At 40.5% G+C, this 22,415-nt stretch overlaps 2 protein-coding genes across 5 annotated transcripts in view; one reads left to right on the top strand and one right to left on the bottom strand.

The window, feature by feature from the left end:
- TMEM116 (transmembrane protein 116) overlaps positions 1-22,415 on the top strand; it is a 166,131-nt gene that overhangs the window by 94,635 nt on the left and 49,081 nt on the right. Inside the window, exon 11 of one of the 4 annotated variants that reach the window (XM_045457004.1) lies at positions 16,922-17,741. The exons of 2 other annotated variants lie outside the window; for them this stretch is intronic. In XM_045457004.1, coding sequence (XP_045312960.1) covers positions 16,922-16,999 — 78 coding nt within the window. In that variant the 3' untranslated portion in view covers positions 17,000-17,741. Of the gene's footprint in view, positions 1-12,852; positions 13,660-16,921; positions 17,742-22,415 lie in introns of those variants that run through there. One more of the 4 variants, XM_045457008.1, reaches the window with a different exon arrangement.
- On the bottom strand, positions 13,619-16,992 carry LOC123587321 (disintegrin and metalloproteinase domain-containing protein 1a-like). The gene has a single exon (XM_045456984.1). The coding sequence runs from the start codon at positions 16,755-16,757 to the stop codon at positions 14,142-14,144; it is 2,616 nt and encodes an 871-aa protein (XP_045312940.1). The 5' UTR covers positions 16,758-16,992; the 3' UTR covers positions 13,619-14,141.

Genomic DNA, 22,415 nt, shown 5'->3' with positions numbered 1-22,415 from the left:
TCAGTAGCAAAGTTAATATCCCAATTATAAAATGGGCTAAGGACTTGGATAGACATACTTCAAAGAAGACATACAGATGGCCAACAAATGTATGAAAAAATGTTCAACATTATAATTATCAGGGAAACGTAAATCAGAACTACAGTGAGATATCCCCTCACAGCTGTTGGGATGGCTATTATCAAAAAAACAGTGTTAGGATTTGTCGAAATTAGCCGCCTTGCACACTGTTGGTGGGAATGCAAAACAGTGTGACCGCTATAAAAAACAATATCGAGATTCCTCAAAACAACTAAAAAGGAACTATCCTACAATCCAGCAATCCCATTTATAGCACTTATTTAAACAATTGAAATAAGGATCACAAAGAGACACTAGCATTCCCATGTTCATTGTAGCCAAGTTTACCATAGCCAAGATGTAGAAACAATGTTGAACAGATAAAATCTGCATGTATGTACCACAGAATACTATTCAGTCTTAAAAAATAAGGAAGTCCTGCAATATGTGAAAACATAGATGAACCTTGAGGACATTATGCTAAATAAAATAGGGAAATCACAGAAAGATACTGCATAATTCCACTTATATGAGGTATCTAAGCCAAATGCATAGAATCAAAAAAGTAGAATGGTGATTGTCACAGGCTGGGGAATGGGGATTTATTAATAAAGTTTCAGTTAAGCAGGGTGAATAAGTTCTGGAAATCTGTACAACATTATATCTGTAGTCAACAATAATGTAAAGTACTTAAAATTTTATTAAAAAGGTAGATTTCATGTGTTGTTACCACAATAAAAAAATGAATAATTTAGGAATGTATGATATGGGTACAGAAGAGATTTGAAACTACAAATATATTTGTGCAAATTTGTTTTCACTAAATTTGAAAATCTAAAGGAAAATATGGAAGTTTCTGTATGGAATTAATATAATCATAATACCCCAACTTGATAAAGATGGCATTTTTTAAAGGCAGAGATAATCTCACTTATTCTGAATGTAGACACAAGCAAAAAGATATATCAAAAATAGAATCTTGTATATTGGAGGAAAATACCATGCTCAAAAAGAATTTATGCCACGAAAGCAGACACATAGATCAACGGAACAGAATAGAAAATACAGAAGTAGACCCACAAATGTCTGGCCAACTAATCTTTGACAAAACAGGAAGGAATATCCAGTGGAAAAAAGACCGTCTCTACAGCAAATGGTGTGGGAAAACTGGCCAGCAACATGCAGAAGAATGAACCTGGACAGCACTTCCTTAACACCATACACAAAAATAAATTCAAAATAGATGAAAGATCTAAATGTAAAACAGGAAACCATCAAAGTCTTAGAGGAGAAAATAGGCAGCAACCTCTTTGACCTTGGCCACAGCAACTTCTTACTCAACACATCTGGAGGCAAGGGAAACAAAAGCAAAAATGCACTATTGGGACCTCATCAAGATAAAAAGCTTCTGCACAGTGAAGGAAACAGTCATCAAAATAAAAAGGCAACCAATGGAGTAGGAGAAGACATTTGCAAATGACATATCAGATAAAGGGTTAGTATCTAAAATCTATAAAGAACTTACCAAACTCAACACCCAAAAAACAAATAATCCAGTGAAGAAATGGACAGAAGACATGAATAGACACTTTTCCAAAGAAGACATCCAGATGGCTAACAGACACATGAAAAGATGCTCAACATCATTCATCATCAGGGAAATACAAATCAAAACTACAATGAGATACCACCTCACAGCTGTCAGAATGGCTAAAATTAACAGCTCAGGAAACAACAGACATTGGCAAGGATGCAGAGAAAGGGAAACCCTTTTGCATACTTGCTGGGAATGCAAACTGGTGCAGCCACTCCAGAAAATAGTATAGAGGTTTCTCAAAAAGTTAAAAATAGAACTACCCTGCGACCCAGCAATTACACTACTAGGAAGTTGTAGAAAGGATACAAAAATGCTGAGGGGCACATGCGCTGCCGTGCCTATAGCAGTGCTATCAACTAGCCAAATTATGGAAAGAGCCCAAATGTGCATTGACTGATGAATGGATAAAGAAGATGTGGGGTGTGTGTATGTGTGTGTGTGTGTGTATGTATAATGGAATATTATATATTATTATATAATTTGATGATCAAAAAACATGAAATCTTGCCATTTACAACAATGTAGATGGAGCTAGAATGTATTATGCTAGGCAAAATAAGTAAGAGAAGCACAAATATGATTTCATTCATATGTGGAATTCAAGAAACAAAACATGAGTATAGGGAAAGGGAAGGAAAAATAAGATAAAAACAGAAAAGGGGACAAACCATAAAAGACTCTTAAATACAGAGAACTCAGGGTGGCTGGAGGGGATGAGGGGAGGGATGGGCTAAATGGGTGATGGGCATTAAGGGAGGTCACTTGTTGGGATGAGCACTCGGTATTATACGTAAGTGATGAATCACTGAATTCTACTCTTGAAACAAATACTGCACTGTATGTTAACTGACTTGAATTTAAATTTAAAAAGAATTTATGCTAGAAACATAAGCATGAGTTTCACTTTTTAATAAATGCATCATCATAATCCATGACACAAAAGCTTAAAGGAGAAAAAAATGAACCTAAGAGTACCTACCAAAAATTTTGTTAAAATTCACCAACTATTCCTATTTTTAAAATTTTCATGGGAGGGGTGCCTGGGTGGCTCAGTCAGTTGGGTGTCTGGCTCTTGATCTCAGTTCAGGTCATGATCTCACAGACCGTGAGCCCCGCATTGGGCTCCAGCGCTAAGCTTGGAGCCGCTTAGGATTCTCTCTATGCTCCTCCCTCTCTGCCTTTCACTCTCTCTCTTTCCCTCTCTCTCCAAATAAATAAATAAAATTAGTTTTAAAAAACTTCATGGAATACAAAGATATTACATAAACATAGTAAAGACTGTTTACCAAAATCTAATAGCAAATAGCTTTTTTTTTAATATCAAATCTATTGTCAAATTGGTTTCCATAAAACACCCAGTGCTTATCCCAAAAGGTGCCCTCCTCAATACCCATCACCCACCTTCCCCTCCCTCCCACCCCCCATCTACCCTCAGTTTGTTCTCAGTTTTTAAGAGTCTCTTATGCTTTGGCTCTCTCCCTCTCTAACCTCTTTTTTTTTTTTTCCCTCTGCTCCCCCATGGTCTTCTGCTAAGTTTCTCAGGATCCACATAAGAGTGAAAACATATGGTATCTGTCGTTCTCTGTATGACTTATTTCACTTAGCGTAACACTATCCAGTTCCATCCACGTTGCTACAAAAGGCCATATTTCATTCTTTCTCATTGCCACGTAGTATTCCATTGTGTATATAAACCACAATTTCTTTATCCGTTCGTCAGTTGATGGACATTTAAGCTCTTTCCATAATCTGGCTACTGTTGAAAGTGCTGCTATAAACATTGGGGTACAAGTGCCCCTATGCATCAGCACTCCTGTATCCCTTGGGTAAATTCCTAGCAGTGCTATTGCTGGGTCATAGGGTAGGTCTATTTTTAATTGCAAATAGCATTTTAATCATTGAAATAGGGAAGGTATTTCCACTTAAAATCTATTTTCTTTGCCTTTTTGTCCTAGTCCGTTTGAATTACTTCCAGTAGATTCTCCCCAGTGTGAGACTTTGTCCTGGAAGTTTAATTTTAAAAACTCGTAGTCCTTAGACTTCTCTGGTATGTCCCCACCTTACAGTTGACCTCTTGCATTCTCCCCAAAATTGAGGTGTCAGAAACCCTTTCCAGTTTCAGGTGCTTTTTCTGCAAATTGGCTCACTCTGCTTCCCAGAATATCTGTTTGGTAGTTAGGGTATTTCCTTTTGTGGGGCCCAGTAGACATCTCATTACTCTTCTCTGCTTTCTCTCTGACAGATACTAATACCACTTGGGTCTTAACAGCTGTCAATAGTTTGTCCTCATCTACCCATGCTTGGGGTGTTTGTCGATGCCTTATCACCTTTTGTTGCTGTTGTTTGTAGGTTTTGATTTTACCATCCTAGTGCTTTGGCATTTTTTATGTGGTGACTTGAGGAGACTGTGAAAAACTGAAGTGCTGCTGCCACTTTGTGCAAATCTCCCTTCTTTTGTCATATGTAAATTTGTTTCCTAATCATTAAAAAATAGAATGTTACATCCTATGGTAAATAATTTTTTCCATGGACTGTGATATGGAGCCTTGCTCAAAAAGTTGTCTTTTTTTTTAAACCTAGAAAACTTGAATTCAAGTCCCGGTTTGGTTATTTGCAAATTGTTGTTTTTGTCATTTAATCTGAGCATCAGCTTCTTTTTTGTAGTGTGGAAATAACAGTATCTGAGTTTTGTTGATTATTCAACAGCATTTCTAGAAATGCTTTGCAAAGTAAAAAGTGCAATCAATGCAAATACAAAATATCATTACTTCTTCAGTTTGCCTTAACTGAGAACTGAGAACTTTTCCTTTCCCATGCATGTTTTTTTCCAAAACGCTTTTTTTTTTTAATTGCAGGAGAGTATAGCAAAATTCTTACTATGTAATCAAGAATATTTGACCCATTACAGAGGCCCAGTGAATTAGCCAGGCGTGAAATCCTTTGCAGAAATGATAGTGTCTTTCTTCAAATACCTTGATGCTGCTTTATTTGAATCACATCAAATATAGTAAGCATTAAAATGCCCAAGATCCCACCAAAGCATTTCCTTTGAAGAGCTTGTGGACCCATCTCCAAAACAAAACGAGTTATTTGTTTGTTTGTTTGTTTGTTTGTTTCTTATAGAGCGCAAGCAGGGAAGAGGACGGAGGGAGGGAGAGAGAGAGAGACAGAGAGAGAACCTCGAGCAGTCTGCACGCTCAGTGGAGAGCCCAATGAGAGGCTCGATCCCACAACCCTGGGATCAAGACCAAAGCCGAAATCAAGAGTCAGACACTCAACTGACTGAGCTACCCAGGCACCCCCAAAATGAATTTTTAAAGCATAATACTATTACACATACATTTATGTACATAAAACCTTATGTTTTCTACCTAAAAATAGACCATACTGATAATAATTGTTCCCAATAGGGAGGACTGGGAAGATCAGAAGTAGTGATGAACAGGTATTTAGCCCTATATTTAATGTTTTAAACTTTAAAAAATAGCTTTAGGGGCACGTGGGTGGCTCAGTAATTTAAGCGTCCAACTTCGGCTCAGGTCATGATCTCATGGTTCATGGGTTCGAGCTCCACTTCGGGCTCTGTGCTGACAGCTCAGAGCTTGGAGCTTGCTTGCTTCAGATTCTTTGTCTCCCTCTCTCTCTGCCCCTCCCCTGCTCATGCTCTGTCTGTCTCTCTCACTCTCAAATAAACATTTACAAAAAATTTAAATAGCTTTACTGATGTATAATTAATTTACTATAATATTCACCCATTTAAAGCTTATTTACAGATTGTGCAGCCATCATCATAATCTCATTTTAGAACATTTTTATCACTCTAGAAAGAAACCTGTGCTCAGTAGCAGTCACTCCTCATTCTCTTCCATCAGCTTCTTCCTTTCTTTATGGATTTGCCTATTCTAGATGTAAATATAGATGAAATCATGTAATATGTGACCTTCTGTGACTGGCTTTTTTCATTTAGCACAATGTTTTTCAAGGTTCTCCTGTACTATATAGTATGTATCACTATTACTTTCCTTTTTATTACTAAGTAATGGTCCATTGTATGGTGATAGCACATTTTATTTACCACCAAGCTCTACGCAGAACCACATTGCCTGATGCTAACACAGTTCCTCACTTTCCTCTTTGAAGATTCTTATCCTGCCCACTCTACCAGTTCCCTCTTCTTCCTGACAAGTTTTTTTTTCATGAAATATTTATTTAAGAAAATAAGTATTACACAGAAGAAGACACTTTAAACTAGTTAAATTTAGGTGAATCTTTGTAAAGCATAAGCTGGGTCCTCATTTCAGAGGTATATCCTGAATAGGAATTTCTGGGGTTTATAACTTATAGACATTGAGGGGATGTGGGATGAGAAGGATTTACCCTACAATGGCCTAATTTGCTAATATGAGATGTAACAAAGGAAAACAATGGTAACCTGAACAAATATTTATTGCATATTTTGTTCTGAACAGTAGTCTAAAAGTTTTACATACTAGCAATCCTCATGGTAACCCTGCGAGGTATGTATGATGTATTCAATTTATGGTTGAAAAAAACCTGACGTTCATAGGGTAAAAATGTTATCCAAACTCAAAGCTAAGAAAGATGAGTAGAGATTCAAACCCACATTTCTATGACTTCAAAGTCCCAAGTGCTTTGGCCAACCTCTCTAATTAGACCTAGAGTTGGACAGTGGTATGGGAAGTGCTATCTCTGTATATGAAGTTTAGATTCATTTTAGTGAATTCAAGGGGCAGTAGGCTTGGGGCAGAAGATCCAAAGCCCCAACAGACTATTCCTAAACCTGTAATGTCATATCTGGGAAAAAACATTGATTTTTTTTTTTCATTGAGAGATGTCTTCTGAGGCTACCTCTGCAAGGCCATATAGGAGAGGGGCAGGTTCCCATAAATCTCCTCTGCCTCATCCACTGCTAACAATGAATTCTAGCTGTGGAGTTACTGTTTCTCTGAACCAAGTGGGATCCAAGCAGCCAAAGTTTGAATTAACTCAAGCAACAGGCTTGCCTGAAGCAGGATACTGGGAGGTGCTTCTCACTTGGTCTAAGTTTCCAGAACTAGCCTGTCAGTTGTTACTGAGAGAAGAATTCTGCGAATAAGAGTGGTGGAAAAGAGAAAGGAATAATGGGAAGACAGCACAGGTGAAGAATAGGACCCAGAAGAAAATCCTGGATGGATTTTGTTGGCAGTATTACTTATAGTGGCTAAAAACAACAACCCTGGGTACAAAATTCATGTCTGTCTATTAAAAATGGTTGAGGGGTACCTGGGTGGCTCAGTCAATTAAGTGTCCAACTTTGGCTCAGGTCATGATTTCACAGTTCGTGGGCTTGAGCCCCGTGTTGGGCTCTGTACTGACAGCTCGGAGCCTGGAGCCTGCTTCTGATTCTATGTCTCCCTCTCTCTCTGCCCCTCCCCTGCTCACGCTCTGTCTCTCTCTGTCTCAAAAATAAATAAATGTAAAAAAAATTTTAAACGATTGTGTTAACTATAGAATATTGTTAGCAATATACCATGGAATACTGTGCAGTCATGACAAAGAGTGGTTTAGAAATGCACAGAATGACTTGGTGAGCCTGCCACTATGCAGATAAAAGCAAGATTCAAAGGAATGTAGATAACATGAGGTCATTTTAAAAAGATTACCCCTAAAACATTTATATCTAATTATATGACTATGGAAAAGAATGTGGAAAGTTGTACACCAGGTTAGCAGTGATTTCTAAGAATAAAGTGGGGAGAACTGCAGTCAGTCAAGGGGGGTGAAAAGAGAATATGATAAGTGAAATAAATTAAGAGCGCATCTTATTAAAGGGAGGGAGTCCAAAATAAAAGGAGCATATAGGATATGGTTTCATTTTGTAAAAGTATTTCGTCTAAGCTTTCTGAAAATAGCAGGGATTACAGTTCAGAAATCAGGGGATAATGGATGCTTGACATCAATGCTTCAAGACTTCACAGAGGCTACCCCTCCGGGGTGGGGTTGGGGGTACCTTCAGACATTCTCATGCCTCAGTCTTTTACCTGCACCCTTTTATACAAAGCCCAAGTCCCCAACTTCCAACTTTTCTCTCACAAAATCCTTCCTTCTCAGTGATCAACATTACAATGAATTCTATAAGAATGTAACTTTGCCTGCATTGAAGACCATTCATTTATAAGTTTAGTCAAGCTGTATAATCAGTCTTGTCTCAACCACTCTAATGAAGAACAGGCCTTGAGTTTGACCTTTAAAATAAAACCTCACTAAAAGGTTCTCCTACAAAGGCAAATTTTGCATCCCCCTCTGATTAAACAAAAACTGATAATTTGAAATGTCTATAATTACAGTTATGTCATAGGTTTCAAAGATACAGGATCTATTTCAGAGGTAAGATCAAGGTCAAACTGTTTAGCTTCTCTCCCCGGCAGTCTCTGGAATAGAATGATTTTTTCATAACAGGACATAAGGCGGTAGATTGTGCATATTTATGGGGAAAGGTAATGGAAGATTCATTTTCCCATTACAAAGTAATCACCTAGAGCCATAAGACATATATAATGAAGGGATTGATAAAGAAGCTCAGGGGTGCCTAGATGGCTCAGTCGGTTAAGCATCCAACTTTGGCCTAGGTCATGATCTTGCTGTTCCTGAGTTCGAGCCCCGTGTCAGGCTCTGTGCGGGCAGCTCAGAGCCTGGAGCCTGTTTCAGATTCTGTGCCTCCCTCTCTCTCTCTTCCCTTCCCCCACTCACACTCTGTCTCTCTCTCAAAAATAAGTAAACATTAAAATCTTTTTTTAAGTTTAAAAATTTTGATAGCTGTATGTCTAGAAGCAGGGTGAAAACTTATTTTAAAGTTGTTAAGCATTTTCATTGGTGGAGGAAGATTGCTTTTTTTAAATTTCACTTTATGAAAACATTTTAGTGAGACTTTTGATCAATACCCCACCCTAAATGACAAAATTCTACTCAGGAATGTAGTTTCAGCCCACAGCTAATAACATCATACACAGTGATAAAAATCTGAACGCTTTTCCTCTAAGATCAGGAACAAGACAAGGATTCCGACTCTAACCACTTTTATTCAACATACTATTGGAAATCCTAGCCAGAGAAATTGGGCAAGAAAAATAAAAGGCATCCAGAGAGGAAGAAGTAAAGCCTCACTACTTGCAGATGACATATAAAGACTCCACTAGGGTGCCTGGCTGGCTCAGTCAGTAGAGCATGAGACTCTTGATCTCAGGGTTGTGAGTTCAAGCCCCATGTTGGCTGTAAAGTTTAAACATTATTAATAATAAGTAATAAAGACTCCGACAGAAAATTTAGAACTAGTAAGTGAATTCAGTCAAGTTGCAGGATGCAAAATCAATATACAAAATCAGTTGTGTTTCTATACACTAATAATGAACTATCAGAAAAATTAAGAGCCCCATTTACAATTGCCTCAAAAAGAATAAAATACCTAGGAATAAATTTAACCAAGGAGGTGAAAGACCTGTAATTGAAAACTGTAAGACGCTGATGGAAGACATTGAGGAAGACACAAAGAAATGGAAAGATACTTCATGCTTATGGGTTGGAAGAATTCATATTGTTTATTTTTTTAATGTTTATTTTTGAGAGAAGCAGAACAGGCAGAGAGAGAGGGAGACACAGAATCTGAAGCAGGCTCCAGGCTCCGAGCTGTCAGCACAGAGCCTGACGCAGGGCTCAAACCCATAAGCCGCGAGATCATGACCTGAGCAGAAGTTGGATGCTTAACTGACTGAGCCATCCAGACGCCCCAAGAATTAATATTGTTAAAATGCCCATACTATCCAAAGAAATCTACAGATTCAGCTCAGTTCCTACAAAAATTTCACAGTATTTTTATGTAGAAATAGAATACCCTAAAATTTGTGTGGAACCACAAAAGTAACCAAAACAATCTTAAGAAAGAAGAACAAAGTTGGAAGCATCACACTTTCTGATTTCAAACTATATTACAAAAGCTTAGTAATTAAAACAGTATGGCATTGGCATAAAAACAGACACATAGGTCAATGGAACAGAATAGAAAGCCCAGAAATAAACTCACACATATAGGCAATTAATTTAGGACGGTAAAGCCACAAATAGGCAATGGGGAAAGGACAGTCTCTTAGATGATGTTGGGACAACTGTACAGCCACATGCAAAAGAATGAAGCTGGACCACTATCATACCCATACACAAAAATTAACTTAAAATTGATTAAAGATTTGAACATAAGACCTGAAACCATACAACTCCTAGAAGAAAACATAGGCAATAAGCGTCTTGACATTGGTCTTGGTAGTGCTTTTTTGGATCTGACACCAAAAGCAAAGGCAACAAAAGCAAAAATAAACAACTGAAACTACATCAAACTAAAAGTTCCCATAGCAAAGGAAATCATCAACAGAATGAAGTCATCAACTACTGAATGGGAGAAAATACTTGCAAATCATGTATTTAATAAGGAGTTAATATCCAAAACATGTAAAGAACTCATTCGACTAAAAAGCAGTAAAACAACCCAATCAAAAAATGGGAAGAGGATCCGAATAGACATTTTTCCAAAGAAGACCTACCAGGGGACATCTGGGTGACTTAGTTGGTTAAGCGTCTGACTCTTGATTTTGCTCAGGTCATGATCTCTATGTTTGTGGAATTGGGGCTCTGTGCTGACTGTGTGGTGCCTGCTTTGAATTCTCTCTCCCATTCTCTCTGCCCCTCCCCTGCTCGTGTGCATGCAGGTGCACGTGCACACACGCTCTCTATATATATGTATGTATATTTGTGTATATATATATATATATATATATATATATATATATATATATATAAAAACATAGGAGCACCTGGGTGGGTCAGTTGGTTAAGCGTCTGGCTTTGGCTCAGGTCATGGTCTCCTGGCTCTTGATTTAGAGCCCTGCTTCCAGCTCTGTGCTGACAGCTTGGAGCCTGGGGCCTGCTTTGGATTCTGTGTCTGTCTCCTTTTCTCTGCGACTCTCCCGCTCATGTTCTGTCTTTCTCCCTCTTTCAAAAATGAATAAATGTTAAACTTTTTTTAAAGGCCATACAGATGGCCAACAGGTTCATGAAAAGGAGCTCAGTATCACTCATCATCAGGGAAATGCAAATCAAAGCTACACTGAGATATCACCCTACACCTGTTAGAATGGTTATTATCAAAAATACATGAACTAACAAGTGTTGGTGAGGATGTGGACAAAAGGGACTCCTTGTGCACTATTGGTGGGAATGAAATTGGTGCATCCACTATGGAAAACACTATGGCGTTTTCTCAAAAAAGTTAAAAATAGAACTACTATATGATTTAGTAATTCCACTATTGGCTATCCAAAGGAAACAAAACACTAACTTGAAAAGATACCTGTACCTTCATGTTCACTGCAGCATTGTTGACAATAGCCAAGACATGGAAGCTACCTAAGTGTTATCAGTGGATGAATGGATAAAGAAAATGTGAAAATATATATGTATGTTTATCTACTATATATAAAGGAGTATTTTATATATAGGTATATATATTCATTCAACAAGAAAAAAAGGAAATTTGCCATGTGTAACAACATGGATGGACCTTGACAGAATTTGAAATAAGTCCATAGAGAAAGACCAATATCATATATTCTCAAAGACATGTGGAATCTAAAAACAAACAAAAACCAGAAATACCTCATAGATACAAAGAACAAATGAAAAGTTTCCAGAGGCAGGGGATGAAGGGATTGGTGAAATGGGTGAAGGCAGTCAAGAGATACAGACTTTTCAATCATAGAATAAATAAGTCCTGGGGATATAATATACAGTATGATGACTAATACTGTGTTATATATTTGAAAGTTGCTAAGAAAGTAGAACTTACAGGTTCTCATAAGAAAAAAAATTATGTGTGGTGATGTATGTTAGCTTATTGTGATAATCATTTCGAAATATATCCAAATACAAATTACTGTGTTGTACACCTGAAACTAATGTTATGTCAATTATATATCAATAAAAATAAAAAGCTTAAGAAATGAAGTTTGAACATATAAAAAAGCTAAATTTTTGTCAAACTAACTTCATGCTTTGTCTCTGTTGTGTGTTCATGTGAGGTTAAGATGACGTGATCTGGGTTTTCTGTTGTCATTTAAAAAAAAAATTTTTCCCTTCTCACTGGGCCCCAGAGAATGTGGTGGAATCTGATTCCAAGTAATGAGGATATTATCACAAGCATTCCTACAGGAACCATAAAGGATGTTAGGTCAGGTCAAAAAGGAGAGCGATGGCCTATCCAGGTCACCAGTTGGGCATGACCCCTGGACTCTTAGAAACATTAATACATATCTGCAGCATCCAAATGTTTTTCTTTTCCATATTATAATTTCTCTTTGTTCCCCTCAACCATAAATGTAGATAAAAATGTAGAGCCTGGATGGAGCTGTGCTTTGACGAACTAAGGGAAGGGCCTGGGTCTCCGCTCGCCTAAGGCAGCACAGAAAGGACAATAGTTGACCAGGAAAGATGGGCAAAATATAGAAGCGGGTCACCATCAGAAGTTTTAGGAAAGCAGCTGTCTGTTGACTACTGACACAGATTATTGGATAGTGCTACAAGTATTCGTCAGAATCCCTCAGATGGGGAGGGGAGTCAGGTGAAAAGGTGTGCTTTCTAGAGTACACACAATGCGGAATTGTCACCTGAGCTTTACAAGAAACTCGGACCCTTGGAACACGGAGATTTCATAGCCCAAGTTACATCTGCTTTCTCCTGCCCACATTAAAACCGGCCACCTGCCCTACCATAGACTATCATAATCTGGTTCAAACTTCATTTGCTGGAATTTGAGATTTTATAAACTTTTGATTACTTGACAATTTATAAATGTTTAGCAATTGATATTGTGTCTAGATTTCACTTGTGTTAAGGAGTAGCAAGAGACCTTCTGCCCAGGGAATGAATCTGGCCCTATATTTTATGGTTAGCACCATTTAATTATTCACTGGATAAACATTTATTAAGCATCTACAATCAACACTAAATAAGATGACCATTCCATGATGTCAGGATGTAATAGGAGAAAAGACATTTTCATCAATAATGATTACACAATTTTGGAATTCATAATAGAGGTCAATTAGGGGCATATACCTATTGAGTGTCTTCCCCATCACTTTTTACCACAGGAAAAAGCTCATGAAGAAATGGAAAATGGAGACTGAGTCATACCTGAGGAAAGATACAGGTTCTACTACTTAACCAGATCTAGAGCAAATTTTCTTTGCTTCCTCATGAACAAGATGGAGGTTTCATAGGGAAGTTGGGAGGATTAAGTTGAGACAATGAATGCAAAGTATTTAATACAGTTCCTAGCACAGAATGAATAGCATTAATATTACACTTGCTTTGTGCTGTCTTCACCAAGTAATATCTACCACCTCTAAGCTCCATTACCTGTAATTGGAGAGATTGCTTCAGATGTCAGTCAACAAGTTATTAGTTTCAATAAATTTTAAAAATAGACAAAATTTTAGTTTTGTACATATACTTAGCACTGTGGTAGGGGCCTCTATACTATTATAAAATTAGTATAAATAGAGTTTGCTAAGTCTACATGATGTTCATCAGACATGAGATATTTGGAGATCTGAAATTCATCCCATGAAGATTAGTACAGAGGAAATGCTATGAAAGCTTCTCTAAAAGAAAAAGAAATGAAACCTTTTCGATAAAGAGTGAGGATGGCTATAGGAAGGTCTTGGAAATACCAGGAAGTAATAAATTGTATATACATATGTCATATTAAACATCTGCCAGATTTGATAAGGTACATGACTTCAACACTTGCCCCTTGACAATCAGGGTCTTCTGGTTTACCAGGTATAGTACATCCCACAGAGTCCCAGAACAAAGTAGACTCAATAACTATGCCAAGTGGAATCTGAAGAGATGTATAATCTGAATAAAGTTTTATTTATTTTTGGATTTAAACACTCCTCGTTTTCTGAATGCACATTTATAGGGCAAATTGCTCACATTAAAAACTGTCCTCATAATATGTAGTGGTATTGCAATGAAAAAACAAGTGAAAATAATAAATGTAGGTACATGTGGTAATGTATGTCAAACAGCTTACATGAAAGATGACGTGTCCTAAAAAAGTTCCTGGTGAATGGAAAAAAATGGCCCAAGGCAGACAACGATGTCTATAGATGCATATGAAGAGTTCAAATGAAACGTGGAAAAGTAAGAAGTAGTAAAACATTTACTATATTAAATAAATAAAACCTCAGTTACTAAAATGAATAATAAAAGCAGATGAATCCCTGCTCCTACATTAGGATATTTTTATGGACTGAATAATTCTAGTTAGAGCCACTGGAGCTATCAATTCCCACTTCACCTATACATCCCTGAGCCTTTCATTCCCACTCAGTGCTTGAGATGTTTGATGTATTTGACTTCTTCCTCCCTCTTATGTCTCTGATTCCTCCTCTTCCTCTTCCTCCTCTTCCTCCTCCTCCTTTTCCTCTTCCTCTTCCTCTTCCTCTTTCTCTTTCTCTTTCTCTTTCTCTTTCTCTTTCTCTTTCTCTTCTGATGGAGGCTCTTCAGCTGCCTCTTCTGCAGCAGGTATTTCAGGCTCTGGGGGCTTTACCACAGCCTTTTCTGGACCCTTTTCTGTGGGTTCTGGATGAGCTTCTTTTGTACATTTACAAAGGATGATGACACAAACAATTATCAATACTGTGCCCAAAAGTATCAGGAGTAATATGAGCAAATAGTCTGAGAAATTTTCTTTATCTTTGTGAACAGTGGTAGTGTTTTGAGTTTCACCTGGGTGTGGTGCACTAGGAGAGCCACTGTCCACACTACCCCCATTTCCTGCAGTTTTGCAGTTGGGGGGTGCATAGCCAGCCTCACAATGGCAGTGCTTTAAATTGTTGCAAACTCCTCTCCCATTACACATTTCTTTCGGTTCACAGTCGTAGTTGAGCACAGCATGATCAGTGCAGGAGCGATTCATACAGATTTTCTCTGGGGCACAAAGAGTGCCAATGTGCACATATCCATTATCAGGGATATCAGTAATGTCATAGACATCCATGCTCCAGCAGAAATCATCTTTATGAGGGACCTGAATCATTGTTTGATTAGGTTTAATTTCTGGTACATGTTTAATATTTGTACATATGATTTTCCCACAATATATGTTTTCATCCTCACATTTAATGTATTCTGACCTAGGTGATGTGGGAAAGCCACAGTTTCCAAATCGGTCTCCTTTGGTGTTCATGGAAATGTAACAGTCTTCTGGGGCAGACCTTGCAGGGTACCCAAAAACATGTAGACATTGAATATCCGGGGTCCTGCACACACCCTGAACACAATAGTGAACTCTTTCACAAGTTGTACCATCTTGCTTGTATGTGTCGTGGGGGCATATTGCAGTCGTACCATCACAATATTCAGGAAGGTCACACTCTCCAAGAGCAGGACGACATATGAATCCCTTTTCTGCAAATCCACATGTTTCATTACAGCAGGGTCCACTACACTTTGCATTTTCCTTCAGCCTACATGTTTGGTCACAGCACCGGTGATCACCACAGTCAGGTCCGCAGTCACACTCCTCATTGTCCTCCAACACACCATTTCCACACTCTGCATTCCTACGCAGGCGATGTTGGGGCCGAGGCTTGTTAAATAGGCAGCCCCCTTTGTGTTCCCGGAGGAACTGGTAGAAGTAATCCGAGCTGCAGTTGCTGAAGCCACCTTCTTTGGTGATATTTTCACGCATGAGGCACAAGCGTTTATCTCTACAAGCGCAGGCCGAGTGGTCGTGCCGAATACCCAAGTTGTGCCCAAGCTCATGGGCCATGAGCGCTGCAAACAGGAGGACGTCTTCATGATGGAAGGACTCAACGGCTGCCGCAAAGCCACTTGAACAGGCACCACTGAGAAATGCCTGTCCCTCGTCTCCTTCAGGATGATGTCCAACGATCATGTGGGCAACATCGTGCTTCACACGACGGGAGAGCTTCTCCTGTCTCCAGCTGTTGAAATTCCCGAGTGTAACTTGCAAGTCCGCCGGCACTTCTATGAGGTCCCCCTCGGTCCAAATCTCCATTCCAGCCAGCACCACCTCTGTGTTTATCCCCCTGGTGAAGCTGTTGGCCAGAGCGGTGATGTCCATGACCCTCTGGACTGTCTCACTGACGTCACTGCCCCACATTTGGAACCGCTGGTTGTTGACCACGACAAACATCTCCACGTACTTGGGGTGTGACCAAAAGGAGGACGGTGCCTGTGGACTGTGAGGCTTCCTGCTCCCCTGCTGCCGGCTGGCAGGCGCCACTTGGCTGCCTTCGGAAGTGACCCCACAGGAGACTCGAGCTTGGTGTGCCATCGTGTACAACACATGTTCAGAGCGTTTCGAAGTGTCCTTGGGCTTAATGCCATAGGGTTTCCCCTCCTTAATCAGGATGCCCCTGAGGCCTGAACAGGTGTTGAGAGAAACAAAAGAACCCGGGACTCCTTCTATGTAGCCTTCATAGTGACAGTCGTGTGAGATGAAAGGCATTTCTTGCCCCAGGACGCCACCGTGGTAGCTGAAGACTGGAAAGTCCTTCACAAAACAGTCTCTCTTCGCCTTCAGGTGAATCATCCATTTCTGGCCCTGCATTAAGAGCATATAGGATGCCTTTTCCACTGGGTCTTCCCTTCCCTTGACTGTCAGGCTCTTGGGGATGACTGTTTCATAAGAAGAGTAATATACAGATCCCAGGTCACAGTTCAAGGTTGGCAGGAAAATCAGCGCCAACACTAGCATGATCCCCAACCTGACACACGGAGGTCCCGGCACCACTAGTGCCCACCTCGAGCCCTTCATTTGGGGAGCCCGAGTCGGAAGCGCTCTGCCAGCCTCATGTGTAACCACTTGGTATTTCTGTAGAGAAGACAAGGAGGAGGCAGAGTGTCTCACAGAGGCTGCCACTGGCATGGCCATTGTGAATCGGTTGATGGTGTGCGGCCTGTGTCCATTAGCAGCAGCCCTCCCTGACACGCCGACCCTCACATGGGAGTCTGGCATTATGGAGTCAAGGCATTAGCTCCAGATCTGTGCTGGCTGTAGGAAGGGTGGCTGGCTGCTGCCTACTTCTGAGAGGCAGAGCCTCTGGCTGTGTCCTTTCCAGTCTCTCTGATCTCTCTGTAATCCTTCAGATAGTGTCCTTTCTCTGTGACTTCCTTCCACAGCATCAGCTTCGGTGCTCCGTGGCTACGGTCCTTTTGACACCGTGGAGTGATGTAATCACGAAGGGCTGTGAAGTCTAAAACGCAAGACCATCCCTTGAGAGTGGAAACAAAACCTGCATGCCTCCTTCAACTGTGCCACACGGAACGCCCCGCCCCCACCCCTCCTGTTGTCCGTTGCTTGACTAACTCCAAGTGTTCCAGACCAGGGGGCTTAGACATCTTTGGTGGGCACGCTCTGTTGCTCACTTCCCCTCTTCTAAACCTCTTGCTCTGTAACACATGGACATGATAACTCAGAGTGTCCTTTATCCCTCAGTGAGGCATTATAGTGACGTGCACATCTCCCAGGCCAGTCTGTTCGCTAAGGCAAATGGGGTGGTGGGCCTGTGCCGCAGGATAGACCCAAGTGGGCTGGTGACCCATGGGGCACGCGTCAATACGCCTATGTTTTAACATCTTCAAGGCTCGGTTCCTCAAGTTCTGTTTATGACACTGTCCAAAAGTGTGTATGGGAGAGGCCAACAGAGCAGCCTCCTCTTATGTGCGAGTGTGAGTATCATGGGCATGTCAGTGGGTGAGTCCAGGCCCACACCCTTCTCAGGATGGCCCTGACATATGGCATGATGCTAAGGTTATGCCCGCTGTGAACTAGGTATCCTAAAAGTCTCCCCTGTGTTAGAATGTGGCCTCTACATGTCCAGTGACCACTTCTGTTTGTTCACCTTTATACCGTCAGGTCTAGAAGAGTGCTTGTCCAAGAGTAGATGAACAAGAATTATTTACTGAGTGAATAAATGACTCCCAGGTATGGGTGCTGTGATTGATGTCTCATCTGTTACATGTTATTGCTGAACACCTGCCCTGAATGGCTGAAAGTGTCTTCAGGAAAACTCACAACCATGCTGACTAATGGCACATTTGTGATCTCAATGTGTACCTCTTCCTACATTTCACTAGTGAGGTCACCCTAATTTCTTCTTGCCTCACATTTCACTGAGCAAATGGAAGCAATCGAAAGGGAACTTCCACATGTAGAAGCCAGGCGAGCCCACCTGTACCTAGATTTTCCTCCTACTGTAGTGGATAAATTGTCCATGCTCCACTCTGAGGCCTATCCCTCTGTTTGTATCTAGAGTCACCTTCGCATTCTGTTTCTCATGGGCTTCACTTTTCCAGTGGTCCCTTCTCTCTTTTACACCTTAAACATCTGTCCATTGTATCCTATCTCATTACGTGCTGTAATATCTCACTTTTATGAAACCATCCTTCTCAGTTCATATCACTGCCCAGTCACATCCAGGTTCTCTTCTCTGTTTCACAAGGAAACTTTTTTGAAAAGGTGTGTAAACATTCTGTTCCAACTTGCATCACTAGTTTTCTTTTCCAAAATGTTTTTCCTTTGAATTACAGCACAAACACTACACATGCATGAAACATGAATGTATTTTACTGGGAGTTACTAAAAAGAGAACAGCTGAGCCAGATACAAAAGGACAACTATGTTATGATTACATTTATATGAGGTTCCTCAAAGAGTCAAGTTCAAGAGACAGAAAGTAGAATAGAGGTGACCGGGAGCTGGGGAAAAGAGTAATGGGGGAGTTCTTGTTTAATGGGTGCAGAGCTGCAGCTTGGGATGATGAAAAGTTTTGTAAATGGGTGGTGGTGACAGTTGTCCAACAGTGTGAATGTATTTAATGCCACCAAACTGTACACTGAAAAACAGTTAAGATGGTTGATGTTACATATATTTCACTCAGGGAGAGAAATAGCTGTGTGTGTACAACTCCACTGAAGTCATCAACAGTTTTAGCTCCACAGAAGTCGCCCATTTACCATTCATTGCCAATCACAAACCCTCCTGCTCCAGAGAGAACCATGATCCTCTCTCTTTTGGTAACTCCTTTCTGACTTCTTAAAAAATTGTTTTGCTTCCTAAATAGGCATCCCAGAATTGTGTGATTTTAGTTTACTTGTCTTTTAGTGACACCTTTATTGAGCTACAACTCACATAGTTTAAAGAGTACTATTCAGTGGTTTGTAGTATGTTCAGAAAATTATGCAGGCATCACCACAGTCGAGTTTGGAACATTTTCCTCACCCTCCAAGGAAAGCTCTCGTATTCATTATCACTCCCTCCCCACTCTCCCTTCCCCTGAGCCCCTGGCCACCACTAGTGTACTTTCCAGCTCTATGACTGTCTGTTCTGGGCATTTCATAGCAATGGACTTTCTACCCGTGTGGTTTTCTGTGACTCCCTTGTTTCACCTCGCATCTTGTCAAGGATGAGCCATGTTGTAATATGTGTCTGTACCTCATTGCGTTTTGGCCAAATAACGCATGCTTTTTGAATAAGTGAGTATACCGCATTTTATTTTTTGACCCATCAGTCGATGACCATTTTGATTGTGTCCACTTTTTGGCTATTGTGAATAATCCTGCTGCTATGGTCATTTGAGTACAAGTTTTTGCATGGACAAATGTTTTCATTTGCCTTGGGTAGGTTCTTGGGAGTGGAAGTGCTCGGTCATATGTTAAGTCTGTGTTTAGCCTTTTGAGGAATGGCCCAACTGTTTTCTAAAGCAGCTACACAATTTTACATTCCTGGCAGCAGTAAGTGAGGATTCCAGTTTCTCCACATCCTCTGACATTCATTCCTGCCTGTCCTTTTGATTTTAGCCATCCTAGTGGATGTAAACTGGTATCTCGTTGTAGTTTTGATTTGCACTTTTCTGATAATTAGTAATATTGCACAGCCCCCTTCGTATTCTTATTGGTCATTTATTTCTTCTTTAGAGAAATGTCTCTTCACATCCCATGCCCTTTTAAAATTGGGTGTCTTCCTCCTTGACTTGTGAGAGTTCTTAATATTGTCTGGGCATTAGTCCCTATCACGTAGATGATCTGCAAGTATTCTCTCCCATCCCGGGGGCTGTCTTTTCACTTCCTCAGTGCTGTGTTTCTCTCCGAGCGGACGGCTATTTCATTTTTCTTCTTCTTTTTTTTCCTATTGCATTAAAACACACAGAACATGAATTTTACCGGTTTTAAGGACACACTTCACTGGTTTTAAATGCATCCATAATGTTGTGCTGCCGCCACCACTATCGATCTCCGGGACTCTTTTCATCTTTTGACTGAAACTCCATAGTCAATAAACTATACATCCCCAGGGTCTCCTTGCCTCCATCCCCTTGCAACCACCATTCTACTTTCTGTGTCTGTGATTGTGACTACTCTGAGTAATTCCTCTGAGTAAAGCCTCTGAGTGGCTTATTTCACTTAGCGTAATGTCCCCAAGGTCCATCTGTGTTGTAGCATGCGTCAGAATATTTTTTCTTTCTAAGGGTGTTACATTGTATATGTGTATACCACATTTTGCTTATCCGTTCGTCGCCCGTCGGTGGACACTTAGTTGCTTCCGTGTTTTAGCCACTGTGAATAGTGCTGCTAAGCACATGACATACAAATATCTCTTCCAGACCCTGCTTTCAGCTCTTTTGGGTATATGCCCAGAAGTGGAATTGCCGGATCGCACAGCAATTCTATTTCCGATCTTTTGAGGAACCGCGACACTGTGTTCCGCAGTGGCTGTATCATTTTATGTTGTCACCGATAGCACACATGGGTTCCAATTTGCTCCACATCCTCTCCAACACTTGCTCTTTCCTGGGTTTTTTGACAGTAGCCATCCTCATGGGTATGAGGTGGTACCTCAGTGGACTTTTGATTTGCATTTCCCTAATGATTGGCGATGTAGGCCATTGGTGTATCTTCTTTGCAGACATGTCTTTTCGAGTCCTTGGCCCATTCTTTGAATCAGGTTGTTGATTTTATAGTTATTGAGTTTTAGGAGCTTCTCTGTATATTCTGGATGTTAATCCCTTCTCAGATACTTGACTTGCAAATATTTCCTCCCATTCTGTGAGTAGCCTTTTTACTGTGTTAATAGTGTTTTTTGATGCACAAGATCTAAAAATTTTCGTGAAGTCCATTTTGTCTTTTTTTGTTGTTGTTTTCTGTGCCTTTGGTGTCATTAGTTGGAGAAATCTTTGCCAAATCTGGTGCCGTGAAACTTTTGCCTTCTGTTTTCTTCTAAGAGTTGATAGCAAGACAGGTCCTGTGAATGGGGATTTTCTGGGGAAGTGCCAGATGTGTAAGTTAGTAACAGTTCTATGGCCATGGGGCCTTTGAAGAAGCTCCAAACTGTTCTGCCCCTTACACTGGGTGCTAGGCCGCCTGTTTTCACAGCTACTGCTGTTGATAGGATGTGGTTTTTTAAGGCTAGTGGGGACCTGAGGGAGAAGTGGGATATGGGACTAGGGCAATTAAAACTTCACAGAGTTCACTGCTCTAACCAAGATTTGGCTGCTTTACTGTTTCTGTTTTTGAACAAACCGGCTTCACATGGTTCTGTCTTGGATTAATTTTCATACTGGCGAAAAATTGATTTTGACTGTTTTTGCCTGTGTTGTGACTACCTTTATGGAGGAGGGGATTTGGGGGGGACCCTGCTTTAACCTTTTGGAAGTCTTCCCGTTTTACCTCTTAACTTCCTGTGAATTCGTAGGAATGCAGTGTGGCTGGCCTCTTTTGCTCCACATGGTATTAGAGTTTACACTTACGCTTTTTGGGTGCCGCCATAGCTCATTCCTTTCCACGTTGTTCTACACTTGCATTTCTCTGTGTGGATCAGTCACAACATTCACTGTATTATCTGTGAACACAGGGTTCTTTTCTTTGGGAACACTATGAAGAGTGCTTCTATGACCATTTTTGTCCAGTAACATGATGCAAATAAGCAACAAGTTCTAGGGTATTTGCCTAGGAGTAAAATAGCTAAGTTACAGGGCACTTGAGACAATGAACGTAACTAGACAATAAAAAGTGCTATTTAAAAGCGGCACGGCTGTGTACATTTCTGAAGCAGTTTATGAGCGTTTCCACTGTTCCGCGGCAATACTTGGAGTTTTCAGTTTTATATAGTCAATCTTGGGTGTGTGGTGATATCTCTTTGTGGCTATCTAATCTGTATTTCTCTGAATACTGATGACATTGAACACTTCCACGGATGTTTGTTTGACTCATCCTTTACATCTTGACTCCAGTAGAATGAGCTTTCATTCCCACCCATCCATCCAAACTGCTCTGCTCCCGGATACCAATGGGTAACTTTCCGTTGTCAAATCAAACGATCACCACTCCGTCCTCACCTTACGGGCCTATTGACAGCATTTAAAAGATGATGGGTATGTTCTGCCTTGCCTTTTAAAACAATCACCCTGCCCGCTGGGTGGAAAGTAGGCTATTGAGGGGAACCAGGGTGGAAGCAGAGAGACCAGCTAGAGACTCTACAGTTGGCCAAGAGGGAGTAGATGATGGCTTGCAGTGCACTGGAGAGTGGGGTGGGGGCGGTGGTGATAAGAGGTCACATTCTGGATATATGTTGATGATAGAGCCAAGAGAATTTGCGGGTGGACTGGGTTTGAAATGT

The sequence above is a fragment of the Leopardus geoffroyi genome, chromosome D3 (genome assembly GCF_018350155.1).
Source record: "Leopardus geoffroyi isolate Oge1 chromosome D3, O.geoffroyi_Oge1_pat1.0, whole genome shotgun sequence".
In the NCBI taxonomy this organism is placed as follows: domain Eukaryota; kingdom Metazoa; phylum Chordata; class Mammalia; order Carnivora; family Felidae; genus Leopardus; species Leopardus geoffroyi.
Note: the sequence above shows the minus strand (reverse complement) of the source record. Positions and strands in the feature narration are given on the sequence as shown.

Coding starts and splice junctions, on each gene's coding strand:
- LOC123587321 (XM_045456984.1), bottom strand. CDS start 16,757: ATGCCAGACTCCCATGTGAGGGTCGGCGTGTCAGGGAGGGCTGCTGCT.